At 41.5% G+C, this 18,516-nt stretch overlaps 1 protein-coding gene across 6 annotated transcripts in view; it reads left to right on the top strand.

Annotated features, from left to right (window-relative positions):
* Window positions 1-18,516, top strand: part of PPFIBP2 (PPFIA binding protein 2) — a 195,609-nt gene that overhangs the window by 110,050 nt on the left and 67,043 nt on the right. For all 6 annotated transcript variants that reach the window (XM_044680576.1, XM_044680573.1, XM_044680572.1 and 3 more), the window contains exon 5: window positions 1,128-1,241. In XM_044680576.1, the coding sequence (XP_044536511.1) occupies window positions 1,128-1,241 (114 nt within the window). The remainder of the gene's footprint in view (window positions 1-1,127; window positions 1,242-18,516) is intronic.

Here is an 18,516-nt window from a genome sequence, read left to right as displayed (position 1 = left end):
TGATGGTATGAATAAGTACCCTTAAAGATGCATATTTCAGATAAATGTAACTTATAAAAGGAGCCCATTTTAGAACAAAATGGTTTTAAAGCATTATTTCCTAGCCTGAAGCTCCAAGAAAATCTCACAAAACATCTTCCAATATTTAAGAGCCTAAAATTATTTTAAAGTAGCATTATCAAGTCTGAATGCCTCCGTGGTCTGAAACAGTTTGGAAAAGTGTACATACATGTGAAGACTGTCGAGGCATAACAGGTTGACTTCAAATAGGTTGCTTAACCTTTTTGTGACTGCATTTTCTTTGTAATATCTCAGATAAAAATTCTCCTTGGATAGAGTCAGTAGAGAGGGCCAGCCACGACAATGGTTCCCTGTAAGATGAGGTTGTTTTCTGGCGTAATTCAGCTAATGGATTGCCGGTGTGCTTCCTATTAGTCGAAATTCTAGTAAAGTTCCTCAAGCTCTTTAGAAAGGTGACTGCTTTTTCACTACCATCATGCAGAGCCGCTCCCGGGTGCCAGTTTCTTGCAGTCATGTTTTGGCACGTAGACCCTGGAAACCTTTCTGGAGCCAACTGTTGTCAGTGCTAACACATGCCCTTTACGTCCACATTCTTTAATTGCTTCCAAAAGCTTGTCTGATAGGGCAGTGATTCCTAGCTCTTCATGAGAGGTGGCAGGTCATTGGTTAGTTTTTAGCAGGTTTTTTTCTTCTTCTCCCTTCAAGTGGTAGGATCGCTGGGTAGCTAGCTCAAATAGGGCTACATTTTTGCCATGGGCAAATACCAGCTATGTGCTGGCTTAGCTTACCTGCCCTGTTCTACACTCCCATGTGAGGAATATTATTGACCTCATAGGAAAACATCCCTCCCTTCGGAGTCTTTACAAATGAGTCTGATTTCCTCTTGGGCCCCTCAGCTAGAAGACAGCTGAGTAGTCTTCTCCAGGAGATGCCGGAACACTTCTGGTGAGGTGAGACGCAGACCTGTTGCCCTCTGTTCTGGGAGCAGAACCCTAATGCTGCAGACTCTGGGCCACATATTGGAGGGGCCACCAAATTGTGGTCCACACGAAAACCAGTTGGCAGGGGATTGTTTCGTCGGCTGACTCTGTTGGTCCCTCCTCTAGGTGAGTGTCCTGACTGACCAGGTGGAGGTCCAGGGTGAGAAGATCCGGGACTTGGAAGTCTGCCTGGAAGGACACCAGGTGAAACTCAATGCAGCTGAAGAGATGCTTCAACAGGTGAGGCTGGAGAGAGAGGAAGCCTAAGCTGGTACTGAAAAACTGCAGGCTTAGGGTTACTAAAAAGCAGGGCCTCAGGGAGGTGGATTAAAAGAACAGGATTTAAAGGAATTAAAGCAATTTTCTTACTCTTTCCCAAGGGTGAGAGGAGAGATGGGTTCGTTTCTTGTCAACCCAGGAAATTAATTACTGGCCAATCATTAGGTGGCTTCTCTAAAGCAAGGAGCAGGAGAAAATGATAAGATGGGCACCAACTGGAGGCAAAGGAGAGTGGACAGGGGAGAGAGCTTGGCCACCAGGAGTCATCTCCATGGAACAGTACGAGCCTCAGTTAGGAACATGGAGGGGGCAGAGGAGCTGGGGTGAGGGGCGCAGGGAGGCAGCTTGCCATGGTGAGTAACCTGGGAGTGAAGGGGGGGAGAAGGCCAGCCATAACCTGTTGAGCAGGTTAAACCTGGCAGCACAGCAGACACTTCTCAGAAGTTAATTCAGCACAACAGCCCTCTGTTGTCCAATTTCACTTAAATATCATCCGTGGGTGAATGTCAGCCCAACACAGTTTTTGAGAGAATGACTTTGTCGAGTGATTCAGAGGAATTAAATAGAAACAGCCAAAGACCGGTTCCGAGAGTCCGGTGGACTTTGGCGAGGTGGAGGCAGCCAGTTTCACTTTCAGGAGTGGGTAAGGAAAGATGTAGGCCGGAAAAGCAGAGTAAATGTGTTTACATGTCAGATCTTAATTACCCGGAGCACAGCAGGTACATGTTTCTGCCCTTGTCCCGTGCCATCTACCAGGTACCTTAGGTTAGCGATCCAGAAAGGCCTCTTTACAGTAGAAACAGGGAACAACTGAATGAGGAGAATAGAAGTCCGAAGACTATGTCAAAGGCCGGTGACAAATTGGGGGCCTGCCGCTTCTACTAATCAGGCCCGGATTTTTTTCTTTTAGTGCTTTATTAACAGAGAGGCTGCATATGTTCTAGTGAGCCAGCCTCAGACTTGGGAAAACCTCAATTTTTTTTTTAAAAAATTAGCCCTTATCTTCTGTCTTTGAATTGATATTAAGTGTTGGTTCCAGGGCAGAAGAGCTAGGCAATTGGGATTAAATGACTTGCCCAGGGTCACACCACCATAAAGTTTCTGAGGCTAGGATCTCCCCTCTCCAGACCTTGCTTTCTATCCACTGAGCCATTGCAAACAAATGCAGAAAAGCAGAAATAACAAATGCAACTTTTCCAGATCATAATGCGATAAAAATTATAATTAATACGGGTTCTTGGAGAGGGAAATTTAAAATTAATTGGGAACTAAATAATTTTAATTCTTCAAAATTGGTGGGTCAAAAAACAAATCATAGAAACAATGACTGATTTCATTGAAGAGAATGACAGTGAGGAGACAACATATCTATCCACTGAGCCACCTACCTGCCCCAGAAGACCTGAATTCAAATAGTCTTCTGATATACACTGACTGTGACTCTGGATATGCCCCAAGAAACTAAGTCTTTAACTTGCCGAGCTGATCTTGCTGATCTCTCTTAGTAAAGGGAATTTCCTTATTGGGAGTTCCCTATAAAAGCATAGGTAGGATTCCTCCCCTTCCCCTACCAGTAACTTCTTTGATACTTTTGGGTTTTTCCATCACTATCATCTCTTAATAACCAGCTCTCTTCCTTGTACGAAGAAGTGCAGTCAGGCAAAACAAACTCAACCTTTGACCAAGTCTAACAGTAGGTGCCCACACTCCACTCTGTGTGATCCTCAGTCCTCTGGAGTCAGAGGTGCTCATTGCATCGATCAGGGTTCTTGTGTTTTCTTACATTCACCAACTAGAGCCTTCTTTCTGGGTTCTTTAACTTTGCTCTGCATCCGTTCATGCACGTTTATTCTTCATATTTGTCATTCTTATTGCTCTGCCACTATTTTTTCACCCATTTCCCAAGTGATGGGCACCTGCTTTGCTTCCCCTATTTTGGGCTTCGGTTTAAGAATTTTTTTAATACCTCTTCTAAGAATGGCTCTTAGCATTTCACTAATCCATAAAATTCCAATGACAAAAATATGTGCTAATTTGTTTTAGAAAGCCGTTTTGCACAGGTTTCTCTTGACGGAATATTTTATGAAACAAGCCCAACTGAAGCTAGCACAATTATATCTGTAGTAACACCAAAATGTCATGTTTCCTTCATAGGAAGCAGCAAGATATAGTGGGGAGGACCCGGGATGGGGAGTCAAGAAGCCTGAAATTCTAATCCCAGCTCTATCATTAAGTTGCTCTATGAACCTAGGGAAGTCACATAGCCTAACCTTTTTCGTCATTGTTGTTAATGATACCACTATTTCCCATTCACCTAAAGTAAAAACCCACTTAGGGTTTTTTTTTTTTTGGCAGATACTGGAGTGCTTTGCCATTTCCATCTCTGGCTCATTTTATATATAAGGAAGCAAAGGCAAGCAGAGTTAAATGCCTTGTGTAGGATCACATGACAGTAAATGTCAGAGCCAGAACTCAAGTTTTCTTGACTCCAGGCTTAGTGCTCTATCCACCACATCACGTAGCTGCCCGTGAAATCCCACCTAATTCTATCTATATAAAAGGTCTCCCCATCCCATCCTCTTTCCATAATCATCACCCAGTTCCAATCCCTCATTCCTTTTCATGTGAGCTATTATAACTGGTGTTTCCATTTCTAGATGCTTTCCAATCAAATTCATCCTATATAGTATAAGGTATCCCTTCCACATTGTGACTTTCCCCATTGTGGTTTTGATATATCATGGGTCAGCAAAAGAAATTAAATGAAAATTTAGGGGAGGGGAGGGAGTTTTGTAGAAGCCTTAGACAACACACACAGGCCAGCAGATGACAAAAAAAAAAAGTTTAGAAACTCAGAGATGCATAAAACATATGTATAATGTATATCAACATATTTTATCCTTTAATACCACAAATATACACAAATTCTTTTTTTAAAGTTTGTAAAAAGAATGCAAAAGCTAGCAAACACATAAAAACTAGAAAATGTAGAATATCTTAATTGTAAATTCCCCATTAAAAAAGGAAGAAGAAACAATTCAAACTTCTTCTCTGGTACAGGGAGAGGCCAAAAACCTCTGCGCAGATGTTCCATATCATGTGAGGAGCCACACTCCTAATCCCAGGATGGGGAAGGGATTCCCCTACCACCCTATAGCTTCCTGAGACACAAATGATATCACTCCTCTACTCCCAAAATCTTTTCTCTTCTTTCCTACTGAATAAGACTTCTAACTCTATTCCTTGGTTGCTTTTGAGGATCTTCTGCAACTTGGTCACAGTTTACCATTTCAGACAGTATCCCTTCTCTATATTGTTTGCTCCAGCCAGATCATTTCCTGTCAACTCTTGGGCTTTCATCGCTCTGCACCTTTTTTAAAATCCCTCTAACACTATCTCTAGTCACTAAAACCCTAGCCATTCATCAAAGTGTGTCTAAAAATGGCATTTTTACATGGAGCTTTTCATTGCTTTTCCAAACTGAGGATCTCTGCCCCCTCTTAATTCTTAGAGCAATCTGCCTGTATCACTTATCTCACATCCTACCTTCTGCTGAAGTCATCTGTGGGCCTCTCATCCTCTATCACCAGACTGAGCTTCTTTAGGGCAAAGATTATGTTTTAGTCTTCTGGCCATCCCCCCTCCTCCTAAAACAGGGTCTTTCTTTCACTTAGTAGGTAGTCAATAAATCATCATTGATTGAATGAATAAATAAACTTGCCCTTTTGGTGTCTTGACCTACGTATCCATGAGCTATCAGGATAGAATTAGATGGCTTTTCAAATTGTTCCCATGACCACTCTAGACCTTGTCAACCAGCAGGACATGTGTATCATTCCATGAAAGGAATTACCCATAAGACTTTGAAGGAAAGGAAATCTGAGTGGTAATCAAGGGCCCCAGAATCTAGCCTATCATTCCATGGGTCTGTTTTCATTTTCTTTTGGTTTTTTGCTTTTTAAATCAGCAATTAAAATTGTTAATAGCATGAACTTCAAGGATTTCAAGCCAGAAGGTACTATCATATTGAACCCCTAATGTTTCCTATGAGGAAACTAGAGTATAGAAAGGGCAGTAGTCTTAAATTTGTATGAGTGAGTAGTTAATAGCAGAGCCAGGAATTCCCTTGATTCCATCTCCATCTAAGTGTTTTTAGAGAAACATCACAAAATAGTCAATTTGGAAACAGAAAACATCTCTTTCAAGCACTGACACTAGCATCAACCTTGGCCAGCTTAGAGGCTGCCACTGTGTTTTCTGACAGCTCCTTGTCCATGAAAAATAAGCCAAATCTTAGTTTTCCCAAAATCTAATCTTGTTAAGCGCTTTGAGGGCAAGAGCTATCTCATTTCTGTAATTGTAGTTCCAGTACTTAGCACAGTGCTTGGCAGTTATTAAGCACTTGATGGACTTTAAAAAAAAATTCATTCATCTTACATTTTTCACCATTTTGCTCAGAACACTATGTTGCTTTTTTGTTTTGTTTTGTTTTGTTTTGTTTTTCGTATGGGAAAATTTGAAGCCCTGAATGGAGTTGCTTTTTGTGTCTCTTGCCAAAAAAGAGGAAAACATGATAGGGAACCCCAAGTATTTGTGCTAAGTGTGTGCCAAACTGCCTCTAACATCACTAGTACTGTAACTGCATGGTGTGTGCATTTGTGGACTCAAAGAATAAAAAGTGGCTCATGAATTCAACAGATGAGCATTGGGATGAGGTTATGGAAGCTGAGTCTTCAACCAGACCAGAAAGAAGCAACTCAGCTGAGTTACAGTAGTTCACTTGTTTAGCATATTTTCTCTTAGGATTACCTGTATAGATTTTTTTCAAATGTCCCTGGAATCCTGAGGCCAGAGTGGCCTCTGGGACCTACACACTTCAAGTATCATTCAAAAAATCTTGCAGATTGAATTTTTTTAACATTAAAGTTTCAACCTTTCTGGAACTTATGGTCAAGATCCTTTGCTTACAGTTTTGTTTTGATTTGGGTTTTTTGTAAATCTTCTCCTTCCTTTGGTTACGTGGGTTTGGTTAAGGTGGCCACACTTCTGAAATTTCTGAATGACATGGGGAGATGAACACCTTAAAAATAACTGTTCTTTATTCAAGTGGTTTACAGGTGCAATCAAATGGAAGCCAATCAAACCTCATTGGTTGGTGGTTTGGTGGGTGGTGGTGTTTCTACCCTTTCCATTTATCCCTGGGTTCATCATACTGCCCAGACTTTATCATAAGCCAAAGAACTTGGGTTGAGTGGGCTCCATCATTTCTAAGGGCCAAATAAAAGACATATATTCCTTTTTCTTCGAAAACTTGAGTAGGTAAAACTCATCAAGTTGTTTTTAGTGAAATCCCAGTATGAAGGGCAGAATATTTATTTACTAGTCTTCATTTGCATTTAAATTGGTCCAAATGAAGGCTGTCTTATTTCCTTCAATCTCCTCTTTCTTCCCCCAACCAAACTTCAGGATTAGATGTGGCTGGAGAATGCCCTTCATTTCTCTCTTTTTTTTTTACACAGCTATAATAAATAATTATGGGTTTTTTGTTTCCCACACCCATTCATCTAATAGGCCCTCCCTTCTTACAGAGAAAAACAATTAAACAAAATTAATCAATGCAATGGCTGTTTCTTATAAATATAACCAACACTCCTTCCCTGTTCCTCCATAAATTTACTAAAATAGGTCATCACAATTACTCACCATTTGATTCCCTTTCAATTACATAATCTTGATTGTGGTCTATATTGTTCTATAGGTTCTGCACACTTAATTGCATTGCATCATTCAAATATTTCCATATTTCTCTGAATCTCTTCCATTTGTCATTTGGGGTATACACATGTTCCATTATGTTTATATGCAACAGTTTGTTTGGCCATTCTCCAGTGAATAGGGACCTTCTTTGTTTCTGAGGAAGGCTTTGCGCCTATATTATGTGCTACCATCAAACATTTCTCCTTTATGTGCTCTTTCTCTTCTGTTGCCATATGTGCTCTGGGGAATTTTTCCTGAAGTCCACTTTGGGCCACCTCCATGAGGGCTGTGCTCTTCTGGCCACAGCACTGATGTAATGCTACCCCTCGGAATGCTTGCCTGCTGAACCCTGAATGGGCAGAGACTTGCCCACTCAAGGGATGAATCATTTGGCTTAGACTCTCCAGCCGGAGGCCTCTGAGGGCTTGCTAGTAAAAGTGATCCTGGCTCATAGGCAGAGACCTGATGTAAACAATAAGTATTCCATACTCAACATGTTCTTGGTAGCCTATCCATCCATTATTCTCCCATCACTGGAGTGCTGAGGCACCCTAGTGGGGGCTGTGATTACTCAGTGCCCTTCCTCAATAGTGGCATTCTGTCATCCTCGATGATCAGCACCCTTGAGTCAGAGTTAAATAGAGGTGAAAGGCAGCCTTGTAGAAGAGCAGAAGCATCCATTAGAGTAGCCTAATAGTTATGAAAGCCACTCAATGCTATTCTTGGAATGAATTTTGGAAATGAAAACAATTTGAGAGAGGTGTCTACCCAAAACCACCTATTAACTGCAGAAGAAACTTCTACCTGTTAGGAGACCTGATAAGTCTTGAGCATTTTACTTTGGGAAGATCAAATTTTGTTCCTCATGGAAGACTATTCAGCCTTGCAGAACGTCTCAGATGTCGGTCAGTCAGCAGATGTTGGTGACAAGGCAGAGGAGAAGACCTCAGCCAGGTTTGCTAAATTAAAAGTTCTGGCTCTACTGCCAACTCACTGTGTGACCTTGAGAGAGTCACTTTTCTTCTGTGCCTCAGTTTCTTTACCTGTAAAATGAAAGGATTTAGCCACATCATCACTCAGGTTCTACCAAACTGACATTCTGTCAGTCTATACTGGGGTGATTCTTTTTACATTTTCAACTTTTCATGTGCTTTACACATAGCAGACAATCCATAAATATTTGTCGATAGAATGAATCAGGAACCTTTGCAATACCACTGCCTGCAAGTTCTGAACAAAATCCCGGAGTAGATTTGTTTAGCTTCTAGTGGAAATAGCACAAATTTGGGAGAGGAAGTCCCAGCCCTTCCCAGGAATGCCTAGGAAGGAAGAAGGCCAGATGCTAGAGAAATCCAATTGGAGAGCGAAGCACCAGCAAAGAGGCAATTATGGAATCCTATAGCATAGACAGTGTGCTTCTAAGGCAGCCGCGTTGGATATGTCCGCTGGAGTTGTAACTAGGCATTTCTGTGCCTCGTGTAAGCGGGGAGAGGACATTGCCTAGAACAGAGCCGCTGGGAGGAAGACGCAGGGCCCCAGGATGCCAGGAGGAGGCTGTCAGAGGTGAATCCTGAAAAGGGAGGAAGATCAGCCCACATGGTACTACTGGCTCCTTGGGCAAAGCCCAGAGATCCCGCCCTCCCTACGGCTTGGTTGCCAAGGAGTCGCCACCCTCCACCTGCAGACGATGCCTGGCATCAGCCGAGATCAGTGGACTGGGCAGGGGGAGTGGAGAGCAGGCTGACCAGAGTAGTAGCCCTGGGGGGACTCTTCACACTCACACAGGCTACTGCAGTCTGTGGTTGAGTGCCTGCTACAAGTAAAGCATGGGAGCAGCATGATGCGAAGATGCCTTTATGAGAGCCAGTGATGCTTAGAAGTTAGATCAGCTAATTTCTTCCCAGCGATTAGTTGACATCCAGACGAGAACAAGGATAGGACCCAGGTAACTTCGGAGTGACTCCCGAAGAAAGCATGGTGCAAAGTCATTTAAGGAAAACTGCATCAGACCTCCGCCTTTTCCTTATTCCCACTTGATTCTGGGAGGGAAAAATGAGGTTGTAGCTAACAACAAATGGAGTCCTGGAGAGAAAAATAAATTATCCAAAAGTAATGAGTAGTTTTGAGGGGGGGGGGGCAGAAAGAGTTATCTTGGGGTCAGAGTAGGAGGGGAGCCTTTACAGAGTGATTTTATATGCACCTTCTTGACTTCTTGAGCCAGATGGCTGGCTTTGGGGGTCAGGGGGTCCATCCTAGGTTCAAATCCCAGTTCTACCATTTCCTTCCTTTGTAACGTTGGGTAAATCATTTAACCTCACTACATAGGCCTCAGTTTCCTCCAGTGAAGTTTCAGGGCTCCTCTAGCTCTAAATCTAGGATCCCACCCAAATATCCTCTCTACCATTTGTTTCTGGCAGGCAGTGCCATACACAGCACAAGAAGGCAGCAGTAAAAACAGCTTGCCTTGACTTTAGCAGAAAACTGGGCATCATCTCTCAAGCTGGTCTTGTGGAAATCGAGATTTGAGCTGCATGACAATACAAGATGTTAGATTTTGTGACTTGTAGAATGGCTGATCCCAGAGACTAATCATTAAAGGTTCACAGGAAGCTTGGTATAGTGGACAGAACACTCCAGCTTGTCAGAGAGCCTGGGCCCCAATTCTTGCACTGCCCATTACTATCTGTATCCTCCAGCAAGTCAGTAAACTTCTCTGGGCTTCACTGATCTCTTCAGAAAACTGAGGGGTAGGAGAAGATGCCTCAAAGATCCCTTCCAGCTATAAACCGATGATCCTATGAACTTGGAAACACATTGATATATGTGTTTCCTGATGAGGACATTTAGGGCATAATGGAAAATGGTCTGAAAAAAAGGAAGACAGACAAAACATGGCAATTGTATTCAGGTTTTTATAGTTGTCCCTCGCTACGTCACAGTTCACTTATCACAGCTTCACTGTAGCGTGGGTTTTTTTTAAATATATATCTAATTCTGTATTGTGAAGTTTTCACTATATTGTGGGATTTTGTTAAAATTATGTAGATTTAAGAGTATAGAAAATGTTTAAGAGCATATGAAGTGTTTTTAAGAGTGTGGGAAAGGTTTATAGGAGTGGGAAGGGTTTGTAAAGCCTTAAAATATATATAAATAATAAGATAACTATAATGCTACTACTTCATGGATTTTTTCACCTATCACGGGGGTCTCTGAAACATAAATTCCGTGATGAATGAGGGATCACTGTACATATCTGGCTGGTGCATATATCTTTCTTCATGGCCCCAAAGGGAAGAACCAGCCACAGTGGATGAAAAATGCAGAGTCCAAGTTAAGCTTTATGTTAGGAAAAACTCTGAGTATTTTGAGTGGTCCAGAAATAGAATGGACAAAATTTACCCCACCCCTAAATCCTTCAGTAAGCTCTAACAATAGGGTCATACATCGGCAGGCCCAGATCCATGAAAACTGAGTATCTGACACTCCTATCCTCAGGAGGATGAGGGTCCATGAAGGTCTCCCAGTAATGGCCAGATGACCACTCATTAGGCACGTTGTAGAAGAGATCTTGTTAGACCAGAAAGCCCTTGAGATACTATGATTTCAGAAAAGGCCTTCAAATTTCTAGAAGGTTTATTCTGCATAAGTGTGAGTCTTTAGTAGAGTATTTCTGTTTTGGTTTTGGTTATTTGATGTGCAACATGTTTTTATATGCAGGGAACAAAAAATAAACTTTGGTCTTCCAGAAAGAAAAGTTGCCTACCCACCTTCTCTCAGAGTTGTACAAGTATCCCTTCTACATGATGACTTTCCCAATCACAGTTCCATTATGTCATGGGCCAGCATAAGAAATTAAATGTAAATTTCGGGGAGTTTTGTGGAAGCCACAGACAACATACAAAGGCCAGGAGTGTTAACATTGAGCTACACATAGTTTCTGATCAAATACTTTTTCAATAAGATACTCTAAACACCCGATGAAAGGAAAAATTTGAACTTCTTCTGTGTTACGAAAAGAGGGTAAAGTGAATTTTCTAGATCATAGAGGCAGCACACCGTTAACTCCATCCATGTGGAAGGGGGTGTCCATAAAAGAGGTAAGAATGTCAGACACTCAGTTTTCATGGATCTGGGCCTGCTAATGTTGCTCAGAATCATAGGATGACCCTATTATTAGAAATTACTGAAGGATTTAAGGGTGGAGTTAATTTTGTTCAAAGTCTCTATTCTTTCTCTTTTGTCTCTGTATCTTTAAACAGATCTTATTGCAATTTTTCAGCACTTGAAAAGCCATTGTATGCAAATTAAGGTCAGATTAGGTGAGTCATGATTAGAGAAAAAATAGACCAAAGGGGTATTTGAGGTTGCAGGATTCTGAGTTCATGTCTCCTTAGCAGGTAAAGATTTAGGAAAAAATGAAAAATCTGGTGAGCACTGGATTTCCTAATGGAGGGAAGGTTACAGAAGGCAGCAGAGATCAGCCCAGAGCAATTGTCAAAAGGAGAAGAGCCTGATCCAAAGGAAGCCAGAGAAAAGGCTCTGTACTGGGTCCTGGGCAATGAGCTTAATGCCACAAGTAGGCAGGTGAGCCTGGGGAGGGATCAGAGAGCTTTTTTTTTTTAGACATTTATTAATATTCGTTTTTAATCTGTTTACATACTTTATGCCCCTACTTTCCCCTTCACCTCCCCCCCCTTCTCCCCCCACTCATGGCCAACGCACATTTCCACTGGTTGTAATCAGAGAGCTTTTGTATCCTTTTAAAAAGCAAGTGAAGGGGGCAGCTGGGTAGCTCAGTGGATTGAGAGTCAGGCCTAGAGACAGAGGTCCTAAGTTCAAATCTGACCTCAGACACTTCCCAGCTTTGTGACCCTGGGCAAGTCACTTAACCCCCATTGCCTACCCTTACCACAATACTGTCTTGGAGCCAATATACAATATTGACTCCAAGACAGAAGGTAAGGGTTTAAAAAAAAGTAAAAGAAAATAAAAAATAAATAAAAAGGAAGTAAGAAGGACAATAAAGATGAGCATATTCTAGTGCTCAGTTACAGAAAGATATCCAGATGTATCTGAAGCTTTCTGTTTTATTGATTTGGTCCCCAACTGTTTGGTTTCTCCCACCAGCCCAGTTGATGAAATAACATAGGGGACTGGTGTTAAAGAAAGGATGTATTGGTATATTTTAAAGGAAAGCACTAAGAGAACTCTAGCCTATAACTTTTGCTAAGAATGAAGAAATTTCTCTGGTGGAATTGAAAAGTGGTCATTGACCTGCCAAAATGATCTTTAAAAAGCTCTAATTGAGGGGTAGATAAGTAGTATAGTGAATAGAGCACCAGGCCTGGAGTTGGGAGGTCCTGGATTCAAATCTAAATTTCAGACACTTCCTAGCTGTGTGTCTGTGTACAAGTCATTTAACCCCAATTGCCAAAATAGCCCTTGCCAGTCTTCTAAGACAGAAGATGAGGGAGGTTGGGGATTCGTTTTATAAAGCTATGGTTGATTGTCCTAGAAGTAGCTGAGATCTTGGAGAAAAGGGCAGATTGCATTTTCCTGTGGTTGAAGTGGGTGGAGAAGAACTAAGGTATTTGGACTCCAACCTATAGCCAGTCAGCAGCTTTCGAATGTTTTGAAGTGAGGGACTGATGTTCAAAATACTGAGTTATCCCATGGGCTTCCTTCCAGTGTAAGACCTCTGAAACGATGCTTCTTTTTTATCTATTGCCACCTGGAAGCAGTGTGCCAGAACTTTAGGGGCAGCCAAGGTATGAGGAAAATGAACTCCCAAAGGGTTGAAACTATAGATCTAGAAATCAGTCTTAGAGCTGGGAGAGACCTCTGTGATCATCTCATCTTGTCACCGAAGTGACAGCTCTGTGGCATGAAGTTTAAAAAAATCTTTGCCCTTTTTACAGGTCATGTATGAGCGAGCTCTTACTGTATGATAAAATTGGGCCATTGGTTACTCATTAGGTGAGCCAAGCACTGGCCCAGGGTGTTGAAGGAGAGGGATATAATTTTCTATTCACTGACAATGCTGGTGATCACTGGTTTTATGCAAACAATATTTATTAAGTCCTATTGTGTGCCAAGTATTAGTCTAAGGACAAATGGAATTACAACTGATAGATAAACCGAGATCCTTCCTTCCCGTCATCTTTCTAGCTAGTAAGGTTTGGGGCACATATATGGATTACCATAGTACCAAAAAGCACATTTCAGAGTTACAAAACACAGTGTTTATGTACAGTCCCAGAGCAATAAGAGTTGCTATGCATTGTGGGCTGGGAGATCAGGAAGAACGTGATGAAGGAAGTGGCGTGTGAGTTGAGCTTTATAGATGGTCAGGGTTCACCAACCAGAGAAGAGTCAAAGGACAACATTCTAGCCTAAGAAGCAGTATGGGCGAAGGCAAGAAATCAAGAAAGATCAGAGCTTATTCATTTGGGCTACCATAAAGGAAAGATGGCAGGCTGTGGAGAACTTTGAGTGGCAGCCCAGAAGAGTCTGAGCCATGCTTGGTAAGCTGGAGGGAGCTCCTGGAGAGTTTGAAGCTAAGAGGAATGACATGACCAGATCTGCCTAAGGAAAATAGCCTCTGGCAGCAGCCCAAAGGCTTGTTTGGAAAAGGAAAGGAACCATGGGGAAGCGTGCTGGCAACATGCAACAGTTGGGCTGACTGGTAATGAGGGCTGGGACTAAAATGAAGATAAGAGGAAATAGGAGAGGGGCTGGGTGTGACAGATTGAGGGCAGTGGGAGAGGAGAGGGCATGGCTATGACAGAGATGGACAGGATTTGGTAACTGATTGGAGATGAAAGATGCACGAGAAAGAAGAGCTGGGCATCAGGGCTACCAGGATAGATGGCTTGTGGTACAAATGACTGAAAAAAGAGCTGAAATCAGAAGGCGGAAAAGCAACAGGTTTAGGTGAAAGGTGATAAGCTACATTTGAGGTACCATGAGGAAGACCGAGTAGGAACTGTAGCAAAGGTCATTGGCGATGGGTGGCTGGGAGCATGGATGAGAAGTCAGGGCCAGAAATAGACTTGGGAGTTGTCTGCATAAAGGTCCAGTGGATTTACTTTCACTATGCCATGTGGCCTCCCATAGTAGTTAATGAGATTGCCAAGGGAGCAGAGAGAAGAAAAGTTGGGGAAACCTTAAGATGAACAGCAAAAGAGCAGACAGAAAGGATATTAGAGAAATAGGTGAGGCTTTGGTGTGTCTGAAATTGAGGAAAGAGTATCGAGGACAGGTGCCACGTTTTTCAAAAGGATTGGGGTTGGGAAAAAATAAAAGCCATTGGATCGCAGCATTAGGAGGTCATGATTAAACTTGAAAGACAAATTTCAATAGAATAGGAAGGACACTGTTAAAGTAGCCCCTCACAAAGGGTTAAGGAAAGCAAGTGATAAGGAAGTCATAATTTTTCAGGGCTAGATTCATTTTTTCAAAAGTTTGGTAATAAAGGAAAGAGATGGGAAGGTGGCCAAATGAGACAGAAAGAGCAAAGGAGAAGAATTTCTTTAAGATTAGGGACAGATTTATAGACAGAAGGGAAAGAGTCCGTAGAAAGGAATGATAATTCAAGAATAAGGTATAGTGGCAAAAATGAATAATATGGAAATAGGTATCAAGTGACAACATTTGAACAACCCAATGGAATTGCTTGTTGGCTCTGGGACAGGGGGAGGGAAAGAAAATGAATCATGGAAACATGGGAAAATATTTTAATTAATTTTAAAAAGAATAAGGTATAGTGGCTCCTAGTAAGTACAGAGTCCAGGAAGTGGGAAGGAATGAGATTAAAGGTCCAGGGCGGGATTAGCTTTATCAATAGCAGAGATGCCTTGTGGCCTCTGTGACAGAAGGTCTAGTGAGGAGGCTGACAGTGAGCAGTTGGGACTAGTGGAGATGGGAAGTTGAGGAGATGTTGTTAGATGGCCCAGTTTCATAAAGGGTGTTGGGAAAATAAGATGGGGATGCAATGGAATATATTGGTAGCTTTATCAAGCACCTGAGGGGATCTGGACCAAAAAGTTACAGTGGGTGAAAGAAAGCTGCCTAATATTTAATGGAGACTAGGAAATTTGAGATTAGGGTCAGTTCGAAACTGTTCTACTCTGTTTCCTTTTTAAAATTTTATTGATGCTTTTAAATATGTGTACATAAGTATGTGTATATACACACACACACACACACACCCCAGCACTACCATAGACAACAAGTAAAGCCAACCCTGTACATCAGCACCATCAGAAAGTATATGCCACATTTAGTATCCATAGCCCACCTCCTCTCTAACAAAAGGAAGGAAATTCTACCTAGTTTCCCGTTATATTTTTAAAACCAGACCAGGATTTGGGCATTATTTATTCCCAGTATCACAACAATGGGCTTAGATTCATCTTCCTAAGTTCAAATCTGACCTCAGACACTTTCTAGCTATATAACCTTGGGCAAGTCACTTCAGCCTGTTTGCCTCTGTTTCCTCCTCTGTAAAGTGAACTGGAGAAGGAAATAGCAAACTACTACTGTATCTTTGCCAAGACATCCCCAAAATAGGGTCATGGAGAATCAGACGTGACAGAACAACACCAGCACCAAGACAAATATTTAAGAAAGCTCTTATTTTTCCATGTTAATTTGAGCTCAATTGCCTCAGGGTTTCAGAGAATCCCCTGGTGAGTATAAATCTCTCTTATCATTTTGCTATTGGCATGCATGCATATACATAAGCACATACACACATAAGCTTTCAAGCTTTTTATTGATTTATTTCTTATGGAATTCTAAAAGATGATTGTGTGTGTCTGTGTCTGTGTAAAAAAAAAAAAAAGCCAGATGTTGCCTCCATTTGTACATATATATCTCTAGTTCCTATTCCCCCAGCCCATCACCTCTGTTCTGATCCCTGTTAACAATTAAGGGCCTGGATCATTTGATCTAGGCTGTTTCTGATCTGACCACAACATAACAGGGATTCCATATTGTTTAATCTCCTAGTAGTCCTCCAGTTTCTTTCTGATCTTGTCAATTTATTCAATCTTGGTCCAGATAAAATGTTGTGCTTTTAATGGTAACCAGAGGCAAAAGGTGAAGGGGGGAGGGAAGGTACTCTGAAGCAAGAACAACAGGATTTACATTTTTGGCTTCTAAAGGTCTTTGAATCCAACCCTTCCATTTGGCAGATGATAAAATGAAGGAACAGAGGGGTTAAGAGACTTCCCTGTGGTCACAAAGCCAGTAAGTAAGTATCTGAGACAGAATTTGAACCTAGGTTTTCCTCAGGCTCCCTACATCAAGCTACTGCTTGTTCTTATTACACATAAAATCTGTGATAGATAATATAATTGTATTTATAATGATGGTGATGATACTATTGCTGCTGTGTCTCAGCAAGGCAAGATTTTACCTCCTCCTTCCCAGAGGGTCTGGAAGCTTGATAATTATCCTAACCAAGTATTTTTAGACCATAGAAAAACTGGGTTACACCACCCCAACTCACATGGAATTGCTTCATACTACAAAACTAACCTAACATTTTGCAATAAACACATCCCTTCCCAGTGGGAAGGTCTAGGCAGGAAATCAGCTTCAGGTTGGATGGTAATGGGGCATGTCTTTGACATCACACCCATATATGGAGGGTACAGGGCCTGGATTTTGGGGGACAGTCTCAATTTCAAGAAAATCAAGTGTCCATTTTTTGCTTATACATACATACATGCATGCAATTTGTTTTTTTTTTTCTCAATTACATGTATACAAAAACACCCTTGAGAAGGCAAGCATGCCTTTTTAAAAAAATTATTTAGTCATTTCAGTTATATCCAACTCTCTTAATCCCATTTGGGGGTTTCTTGGCAAAGAGCCTAGAGTGGTTTCCTCCTTCAGCTCATTTTATAGATGAAGAAATTAAGGTAAACAAGATTAAGTGACTTGCCCAGGATCATACAGCTAATAAATATTTGAGGCTGGATTTGAACTCAGGAAGATGAGTCTTCATGACTTCAGGCCTAGCACTCTTTCCACTGCACCACATAGCTGCCTTTTTTTTCTTGAATAAGACTTTGCAAAAGCAGGTCCCTAACCAGACATGTCCTAAATTCTGGCCTGCCCCTACCATATAAATTTGATTCCTCAAGCTATCTTTATTAGAGGAGACTGTGGTTCAGAAAGATCTCCCAGAGGAATGAACATAGTACTGGGCTCAGGAAAGGTAGTACATGGGATGAGGAAAGCTATCTTTGTGATAGTTCCCATTAATACCATGCCTTGAATTAACAGCTGTTCCAAGATGGTATCCCTTGTCATCACTTGCCTCTTGAGGATGATGAAAGATTGCAAAAGAGCTTGGGCAAGCTACTTATTTATCCCTTCTGGGCCTTAGTTTCCTCCTCTGTGAACTGAGGGGTTGAACTAGATGATCCCTAAGTTGCCTTCTACCTCTGATTCTGGAATCCTGTGACCTTCCTAAAATGTGTGTGACCCCTTGAATTTAGTTGACTCCAGGAGTAATTTGCCCAGGCATTAACAGTTGTCTATTGAATGTACAACATGTTTAGTGCAGTGCACGGCACATAGTGGGCTATATATTTATTCCCACTCACCTTTTATTCATCTGTTGTTGACTCATTATGCTTCCCACAGTGGCTATTTCAAATCTCTTCTCTTCTTAGGCTCCCAACTTGTCTTCTCTTTTTCAGTATTCAACTTCATCTCCTATTATGCTGAGATGAACAAAACTCTTATTGTAAGTGCCCTTCTCTCCCATCTGCCATGCTTTGACCTCATTTCTCATCTCTTTTACTGAAGTCTCATAAGATAAGATGACTCTATCCTTTGCAAAGGGGACCCCTTCTACTTGTGCCCTTGATCACTCTGGGACCCAAGTCCATTAATCATTCTCTTATCTTCTATCTCCCTATAATTGTTTCCTCTCCATTGCCTACAAACATGTTCATTTGGTGATAAAGCAGACAGAGTTCTGTGTCTGGATTTAGGAACACCTGAGTTCAAATCTAGATTCATGCATTTATTATGTGACCACTTATCTCTCTTTGCCTCACTTTTTTTCCCTCAACTGTTAAAGGGGGATAATGATAGCATCCAACTCCCAAGAGTGTTGTGAAGATCAAATGACAATATCTGAAAAGTTCATGACCAGGATAGTGCTTCACTTGACCTTGCCATTTTCTATATCTATAACTCCGCTATCTCCTTCTAACTAAACTTTTTCCTTTCTAAAATAGTCTGCACTCACTGCCTCCCTTGCATCTCAATTACTCACTACCTGATTACTCTTCAATTCCTTATAGTCTAACTGTTGACTTCACCACTTCTCTAAAACTAGTTGTCTTTTGATTACAAATCCTGTGAGCCTTTCTCAGTTCTAATTTTCCTTGATGTTTTTTGCCTTAACTCACACTTTTGACCTTCCCCTTCTTCTGACCATCTACTATCTTTCTTT

Source organism: Gracilinanus agilis, chromosome 6, assembly GCF_016433145.1.
Source record: "Gracilinanus agilis isolate LMUSP501 chromosome 6, AgileGrace, whole genome shotgun sequence".
In the NCBI taxonomy this organism is placed as follows: Eukaryota; Metazoa; Chordata; class Mammalia; order Didelphimorphia; family Didelphidae; genus Gracilinanus; species Gracilinanus agilis.
Note: the sequence above shows the minus strand (reverse complement) of the source record. Positions and strands in the feature narration are given on the sequence as shown.